The sequence below is a fragment of the Protopterus annectens genome, chromosome 4.part1 (genome assembly GCF_019279795.1).
Source record: "Protopterus annectens isolate FY-2018-M chromosome 4.part1, PAN1.0, whole genome shotgun sequence".
NCBI classification, from domain to species: domain Eukaryota; kingdom Metazoa; phylum Chordata; order Ceratodontiformes; family Protopteridae; genus Protopterus; species Protopterus annectens.
Genome location: NC_056734.1, coordinates 818,150,259 through 818,159,416, shown reverse-complemented (window position 1 = coordinate 818,159,416; position 9,158 = coordinate 818,150,259). Strand labels below are relative to the sequence as shown.

At 41.7% G+C, this 9,158-nt stretch overlaps 1 protein-coding gene across 2 annotated transcripts in view; it reads left to right on the top strand.

Moving 5' to 3' along the window:
* Nucleotides 1–9,158, top strand: part of ATG16L1 (autophagy related 16 like 1) — a 1,009,779-nt gene that overhangs the window by 91,388 nt on the left and 909,233 nt on the right. For both annotated transcript variants that reach the window (XM_044070583.1, XM_044070584.1), the window contains exon 6: nt 3,378–3,443. In XM_044070583.1, coding sequence (XP_043926518.1) covers nt 3,378–3,443 — 66 coding nt within the window. The remainder of the gene's footprint in view (nt 1–3,377; nt 3,444–9,158) is intronic.

Below are 9,158 nucleotides of genomic sequence, written 5' to 3'. Positions count from 1 at the left end.
TGCACATACTCTTGCTGACGTGCACACAAATGAAATACTTTTGCTCTACTTTACCACAGGGAAAATGACAAATCCTTGCAACTCTTCGGTCATTTTTGGTAGTTGAATCATTTGTTTTTTTTCACCTTTTTATTAATATGCTCACTAAACTGTTTTTAGTGACTGTATAAAAAAAAAAAAAAAAAAGTCAAAGTTTTTTCTGTCTGTTTCATGGCAGGTTAATGTGCTGAACATTATTACCCTCTTGGAGAAGGTTTGTTTCCCAGTAGAGTATCTGGGAGTTTCACCCATTTTCAAAGAATGTTTAAATCTGTTATAATAGATGTCTGTCAAGTTTGCCAAAAGATGCTATAAATTGCAGTGCATCATGTCCCTCAGAGCCTCTTGACTCTTGTCTGAATCACTTTGCAAAAATGTCATCCGATCGCATTTGTATCATTCTTAGAAGTAGGAGGCAGCAATTTTAAGCCTACATTGTGCATTAAGACCTTAGGCATAGCATATCAATTGTTAAAATGCAAATCTCAGTTCTCCAACTTCTGCAGCCCAGTTGGGATGTGAACCTAGTTCTTACAAGTGATCGAGGTAATTAAGAATTAGTCCTGATAAAATCACTTTAGCTAGCAGATCTAGGAGAGACCCTGCCTGATGCCATCCTTTTAGGAGGAATACAGACGTCTTGAAGTCTGGAATAGTTAAGTATGTAGATGGATGAGTGCTCTTACTCCTTTAATTTTTAAATCCAGGAAGGACGTGATCTTTCCTCAAATTAAAGTAGATATGGTAATGGTAAGAATAAATTCCTGTTTAATTTTAAGGAGGATCTGTCTGCTGAAATTGCACTGATTTTATGGGCCCTGGAAGAGGACCAACTTAATTTGATTGCATAAGAGTGGGGGTAGAATAGGCATTAGTGGATGCACAGCCATGTTCATTGTGATATAGAAGATAATGGGATTATTTTCTTAAAAATAAATATGTGGAGGACAGTAGACTGCAAAACCCTGAGCTGCATAAATTGGCAGTTTGCAGATCATGTCAGACAATATTTTGACTTTTAGGGAATGGCATAATGGTTAAGCTAACACTTAACTACAGTGGATATAAAATGTTTACGCACCTGTTAAAATGTCAGGTTCATGTGATATGAGACCACAATAACCCTCTTTTAATGTGGACTATAACCTGTACAATTCAATTGAAAAACCAAGAAAACTGTTAGGGGAAAATATATAATAAACGTACAATAAGCTGGTTGCGTAAGTGTGCACATCTTTAAACCTAATACTTTGTTGAAGCACCTTTTGATTTAATTACAGCATTCGGTATTCTTGGGTGCATACTGCCATCAGACTCTTATTTTCCTGACATTTACTCAGTTGCCTGCTGCAACAAAAGCCATGGTTCGCAGAGAGCTTAAAGCATCAAAGGAATCTCATTGTTGAAAGGTATCCGTCAGGAGAAGGGTGCAAAAAACTTTCCACAGCATTGGATATACCATGGAGCACAGTGAAGGCAGTCATCAAAAAGTGGAGAAAATATGCGACAACAGTGATGTTGCAAAGCACTGGACTTCCACGGTCCCTCCAAAATTGATGAAAGATGTAAACTGGTCAGGGAGGTTGCCAAGAGACCTACAGCAACACTGAAGGAGCTGCAGGAATTTATGGCAAGTACTGATTGTGTACTACATGTGACGAGAATCTCCCGTATTCTCCATATGTCTGGGCTATGGGGTAGGGTTGCAAGATGGAAGCTTTTTCTTGCACACAAAAACATCCAGGCCCAGCTAAAATTTGCAGAACAATACATCAGGTCTACCAAAAGCATGTGGGAAAATTGTTATGGTTTGATGAGACCAAGGTTGAACTTCTTGGTCACAATTCCAGCAGGTAAGTTTGCAAAAACAACACTTTGTCACCAAAATACCATCCCCAAGTTGAAGCATGGTGGTGGCAGTATCATGCTGTGGGGTTGCTTTTCTTCAGCGGGAACTGGGGCTTTAGTCAGGGTGGAGGAAATTATGAACCGTTCCAAATACCAGTCCCTTTTTTGGCCCAGAAACCTTCAGGTGTCTGCTAGAAAGCTGAAGAGGAACTTCACCTTTCAATACAGCAGTGACCCCAAGCATACATCCCAATCAAAAGAATGGCTTCAGCAGAAGAAAATTTAAGTTTTGGAATGGCCCAGCCAGAGCCCACACTTAAATCCAATAGAAAATCTCTGAGGTGACCTGAAGAGGGCTGTGCACAAGAGATGCCCTCGTAGTCTGACAGATTTGGAGTGCTTTTGCAAGGAAGAATGGGCTAATATTGCCAGGTCAAGATGTGCCATGCTGATGGACTCCTACCCAAGAAGACTGAATGCTGTAATTAAATCAAAAGGTGCTTCAACCAAGTATTATTTTAAGGGTGTGCACACTTAGCAGCTAGCTTATTGCATGTTTTTTTCCCCAAGAGATTTGTTTGTTTTTCAATTGAATTGTACAGGTTATAGGTCACATTAAAGGTGGGAAAAGTTTTGACATGATTTATTATGGTCTCATTTTTCTATATCACAAAAACCTGGCATTTTAACAGGGATGTGTGAACTTTTTATATCCTCTGTATCAACCTATAAAATGAGTGTGGCCAATGTGTGAAGTTACTTTTGTAACAAACAAATGTTTTGGGGACCCCATAGTGTGAATATTCTCACTGTGTCTCTAGTTGAGCAGTGATTTGACGGACCCTGTGGTGTAACCATTGCCTCTAGTTGATCCCTTTTTTGATCCCAACCCCATGTACAAAAATGGGGGAAGGTATTAATGCAATCTGTGTGTATCTAATGTATATAAAATGCATGTATGTGTGTATGCATATGTCTATATAGAGAGATGAATATGTATATAACTATTTACATTATATGTATTGGTATGTGTGCCTCCATTAATGTCTCTCTAATTTCTTTATGGTCTTGGGGTGGGGGATTGTTTTTAGGTGGGCTTTTTTGTTGTATGTTTGAAGTTTAGGAGTTTTCTGAAGTTTAATATTCTTATTGGTTAATTCATAGCAAGTAAGTAAAACACAGGATGGTTTAAATTTGGCTTTTTGATCTAATTTTTGATGCATGTAAGATGCATTTTTTCTGTGTACAGCTGCAGCCTTTACAGTTTCAATACTCTGTTGTATCACTGTGTACATGCATGTAAAAATGCAGTGTTGAAAGCTAGAAGGCTAGATTTGTTGCATGAAGTTAAAGCATTTAGTATTTTACTCGTATGTAGCTTTTTTTATACTGTAAGCCATTAGCTAATGTTTAAAGTAGTACTTTTGTAGCTGTTTAATATGTATTTTTATACTATTGGCTTGTTTTTTTTTTTGTAAATTTGTTTGCAGGAGGCGCCAAGCGAAGCTGCAGAAAGATCTGGCAGAAGCAGCCAAAGAACCTGTACCAGTTGATCAGTAGGTGACTTTATTCCTTGCCTTTGGAATGGTTGTGCCAAGTTGCTTTGTTTCATCAACTGTTCAGAATCTCCCCACCATCTTAACTACAAAAGTGCACTAATTTGTGATATTAACCTTTCTATTGCACTCAGGATTCTTCAGTTTGACTCTTGCTTTGAGTATGTGCCCCTTTACATACAAGTGGTGTTTGCTTCTGGCCTTGTAAAAACTCCTGGATTACTTTGGTCTAAGAGAATGTACTCTAGCCTTCATATCCATTAATGGGCCCAAACTTCTGCAGTATGTTTCTTTGATTGCTGAAGTAGGATGCATGTGATAGTGGTTATGCATTTAAAATTAATTCCTATTAAAGTGATGACTTGGTCAGTAGGGTTAGTGATTTTAAGAAATAAAATTAATCCTACCTTCTTGAAATAAGCCAGACTGAGAATCTTCTAGTCAGGCTTCAAAAAGTTTTATTCAACACAGCATATGCAGAGAAGGCAAAGAATCAGTTCTGTCCTCCCGAAAACAAATCTTGTACTTGTTCTTCGTCTTTTAAGAAATAAGGTGCAGTGTGCATACAAGTTCCATTTGGCAATTCATATTAAGCAAAGTCATACCTTTTACACTTGCTTGATCTCCAGTTCCTCAGCTTCTCTTGCACACACTATCTTTTGTACCATCCAGTTGCCATATCTGTATAGCTCCCATGGTCCCTGCTCTGCTGTTAAAGTCCAGGCCTTAGTATTACTCCACCTTGAAAAAATGAACTATTGTAGTCATTGTTCATTAGAGCCAGGTACAGCCAGCACATGCATATGAATGCATTCTGAATCTGTTAACTTCCTGTTGCATTAAACGTGGTCTGCGAGCATACATTTTGTGTATAATGCACTGTTCATATTTGTGCATTTCAAAACATTTCACCTTGGTATAAAGGAAAGAAATTATCTTGTAGGCACGTGTTCAGTGAATTGCATGTGTAGTTTAGAATCAGCAGTGTTGGAAGTGAGTAAAAGTGCAAAGGCATTCACTCTGGAAGGGGTAGGTTTTCCTCATTTGCTGTACTTCTACCTGTGTGCCAGAGACTCTTTCCAGCTGTGTGCTCCAGGTTGATGGGTGTTTACATATTCCGCTCTGGGGAATACTGTGATTTACCCTGTGGTCCCCTGAGCTCTTACAGCCATGCGCATTGCCTGCTTCATCAGTTTCTGCCTCATTTGCATCTCCTGCTTTCCCATAAGATTTTTTGCATGTATTACATTTGGATTTGCATTTAAACAAGAATCCTGCATCATTGTTACAGATAAAATCGCTTTTCCAAAAAGTGCCAAAACTTGTCATCTCTCCAAGTTGTCGTAGCATTACAGATGTGGCTGGGCTTCTGTGCCAAGGAGAAGTGCTGGGCTTCTGTCTCGCTTCCCTTGTCTTCATCTTGGTCAGTGTTTTATGCAGCAGCCCCTTATTCCTTGAATTGGCCTATACCGGCCTTTTACCTTTTGATCTCTGGGACCTGAATAGGGGTGGCTAAAGCTGTCTTACAGATGGTTTCTTCTCTTTCAAGTGTTTCACGTTCTGCATTGTTGTCGCAGGCTATTTGAAATGCATAGTGGTTTATAATTGTCTTTAAGTCACTCAAACTTCAGGTAATTGGTGTTTTCATAACAGTATAGTTCATCCAGTGTTTTTACTACAGTTCCAAGACATTTTGGGAATTTTTGGTATATTCCTTTATGAAGGTAAGAGTTTAAGAAACAGGAAAAAAAGCAAATTTGGCAAAAGGAAATTCTCACAGGGACTGCTAGACTACAATTACAGGCAACCTGCTAGATGTTCATCGTGTTACCCTGCTGCAGTCATCACACTTGGGTTATCCTGCCGTCAAGCAGTCCCACAGTCTGCCTGAGTTCCAAAGTCTTGGTCTGGCGTCGGTTGCTGTCGCTTATTCCCTGACGTCAGTGCGCCAGGGGTATACAAGAGGCATCCAACGCCATTTTCTTAAGTCTTTCTTGCCACGTGGTGCCCGAAGCAGAAGCAGTTCGCAAGTGCCGGTCGGCCGACACCTCAGATTTTCAATTCGAATTTCGGTCCAAAGTCTTCAATAAAGTACCCCGTTGGGGAGCCTTTTCTTGCCTCTGTCTGATGTCAGAAAAAGTTAACAATTGCATTTCTTGTGGGAAGCAAATACCTCATAAGGACTTCCATTCTTATTGTATTCCTTGCCTAGGCCCAGACCACGACGTCACAGGTTGTTGGTTTTGTGCTAGGTTTAATAAGCGAACTATCAAATGCCGTTTTGACTTCACACGACATTACTTTGGTAGGAAATTTAATTTCATCATGCCGTTGGAGCAGCCGACGACCGGCATGCATAAAAAAACGCAAGGATAAGGACAGGCAGCTAGGAACAAGCCAGACTGAGGCCTCTGCTGGGCCTGTCGCCGGTTCTCCGGTTTTCAGTGAGGCGCCTACGCAGCCCCTGACAACCGCAGAATTGGAACCCCAGACAGCTGCGGATTCCCAAGCGGAGTGTACTAGGCCGACGCAGCCATCTTCATTAGACCCTTCCGACACCGGAGCAGAAGGAGACCCCTGTGCAGTGGAAACACCTTTGGTTGCAGAAGGTGTCTTCAGTCCGACTACACTCGCCATTCAATCTTATGCTAAGCTTAAAACTCCATTAAAACCAAAAGAGTGTACATCAGTCTACAGTTCAAGGCCCCATGCCTAAGAAACAGATGCTGAAGATTTGATTACCCTAATCAGTGGTTCCCATCCCCCTCCAGATAAAAGACCAAGACAAGAGGAGGATTATGCTTCATCTGACCATGTTTGAATTTCCTCAGAGTCTTCTGAGGAACAGGATTACACTCTTTCCCCTTATGAAGACTCTGATGCTGAAGACTCTCTTCCCTCAGCATCTCCCCCTGAAGACTACTCCTTTGGGGAAACTTTACATACAATGAGGGAACATTTCCACTGGGAAGGCCAGGACTACTCTGATTCTAAGAAAAGGCTCCGAGAGTTCCTTTTACTACCCCAGCACAGACCACTTGCTATCCCTCCAATTTTAGATATTGTGGATGATGTTTACTTGGAGTCTAGTCTAAATCCAGACTCTCTACCTCCTGCTCCAGCCAAGCCAGACAGGTGCTACAGAGTAACTGACTCTCAAATTCCTTTATAAAAGCCCTGTGACTGACCCAGAAACAATTTCCCAGGGTCCCAAGGGGGCCAAAGCTTCTATGGCTAAAAATCCTGTGCCCTCTGAAAGAGATTCCAGAGCCTTAGATGGGGAAAGAAGATATACACCTCAGCTACTCCTGGCTATGAGAGCATTAAATTGTCAGTTTCACATGCTGAAATATCAGCAATTCCTAATGTCTCCATTAAAACAAAAAATGAGCACACATACTGAACAGTCTGAATGCAAGGAAATGCAGGATCTGTTGCATGCAGATGAACAGGTGGGCAAACATACTTTACAATGTGGATTTGATTCATTGGAAGCTTCGTGTAGAGCAGCTGTTACTGGGTCTGTCATACGTAGACATGCTTGGTTAAAAGAACAAACCCTACCTGATCATGTTAAAGCAAAATTATTGGATGCACCTTTACAGCAGGATGTATTATTTGGTGTCAAAGCAGAAGAGGTTTTAAAGAAAATAGAGGATAAGGCAAAGTCTATGCAGACGGTCAAGGATTTTTTACAGGTACAACCCCTCATTTCAGCAGAAATTGGCCAACAAAAAAATTGGTCCTTTCCAGCTTCTGACAGATCACAGAGGGGCAAATACAGACGCCCAAGGGGCAGAGGTCAGTCACAAGGCCCTTACAAACCTCGCCAATGGGGTACTGCTACCCAGAAAGGAGGAGAAGACAGGCCCCAAGCTAGCAGAAGACAAACACAATGACTCAATCCTCAAACTACCAAGCAAATCTCTCCTGGCAGCTCCCTTGGGAGGAAAATTAGCATTTTTTGCAGACAACTGGCACATAATCACAAAAGACAAATGGGTCCTAAACATAGTCTCACAAGGATACAGATTCCACTTTCATACCTTGCCAAGGATAAAAGGAATGCCAAACCTGCTACCAAATCAATGGGCAGAGGCACAAAAACAAATTACAGCTCTCATGAACATGAGCCATTCAACAGGTACCTAGACAGGAGCAAGGACAAGGATTTTACTCAAGTCTCTTCCTAGTCCCAAGAAAGGACAAAGCATGGAGACCCATTCTGGAACTTTCAGTTCTGAGCACCTATCTGCAAGTACCAAAATTCAAGATGCTAACACTACAGCAGCTTCTTCCCATGCTGGGCGAGAATGCTTGGCTAGTAACGTTGGACCTCAAGGAGGCATACCTGCATGTCCCTATCAGACAAAATTGCAGAAGATACCTCCGCTTCATTGCAGGTTCAAAGCATTATCAATTCTCTGCACTGCCCTTTGGCTTATCTACTGGGCCCGGGGTCTTCACAAAATGCCTGGCACCAGTAATTGCATACTGCAGACAGAGGAATAGTAATTGCATACTGCAGACAGAGGAATTCAACCCATACCTGGATGACTGCCTTATTCAAGCAGAAAGCAAGGACATTCTTTTAAAGCATCTGGCATTTGTCAAACACCTTCTAAGTTGCCTAGGGTACACAGTAAATGAAAAATTAAAACTAGTGCCCCCACAAAACATAATATTCCTGGGTGCCAGCTTGAACACAACGGCCCAGATGGCTTATCTCACGTCAGACAAGCAACAACAGCTGACTCAATATTTCAAAATAATGGTAACAAAGACCAAACTCCCTGCACGAAAAATTCTGCAGGCCTTGGGATTCATGGCATCTTGCATACTACTAATACCATTTGCAAAACTGCATATGAGGAAATTACAATGGTACCTGAAAAGCGTATGGACTCAGCACAGCCACAGCTTGGAAACAACGATACCACTCATTCCCTGACTTCAACAGGAGTTTCTATGGTGGGCACAGGCATGTCACCTCAAGGGTCAGCCTTTCACCTTACCCACAGCCAGGCAAACTATGACAACAGATGCATCGGACTATGCCTGGGGAGCACACATTTCAGGACAAGTGCATTCATGGCAAATGGACTACAGATCAAAGGCATCTGCATATCAGTCAAAAAGAAATGCTAGCAGTACAGAATGCCCTAACAGCTTTCAAGGACCTCTTACACTCAGGACAACTAATAATAAAGACGGACAATACCACAGTAATGTGGTACATAAGCAAGGGGACACACATTCTTACCCTCTATGCAGGCAAGCAATGACCTTGTGGAACACTGCACTGTCTCACCAGGTTCAATTACAAGCACAATTCCTGCCAGGAAAGAAAAACACATTGGCAGACTACCTAAGCAGAAACATCATGGATCCACACGAATGGAAACTAGATCCACAAGTATTTGCAATGATAGCTCAAAAATGGGGACGCCCAGACATAGATCTGTTTTGCCAGCCCCCAAAACTACCAACTTCAAACATTTTGCACAAGGGCATTCCATCCACAAGCTGGGAAAGTGGACACCCTCTATTTCAGTTGGAAAACATTAACAGTGTATGCCTTTCCTCCACTGCCTCTTCTAGCAAAGATACTGCTGAAAGTCAGATTAGAGAGGCCACAAATGATGCTCATTGCACCAAGACTGGCCAAGCCAGCATTGGTATCCAGTTCTAAGGAACATGGCCCACAGCCCACCA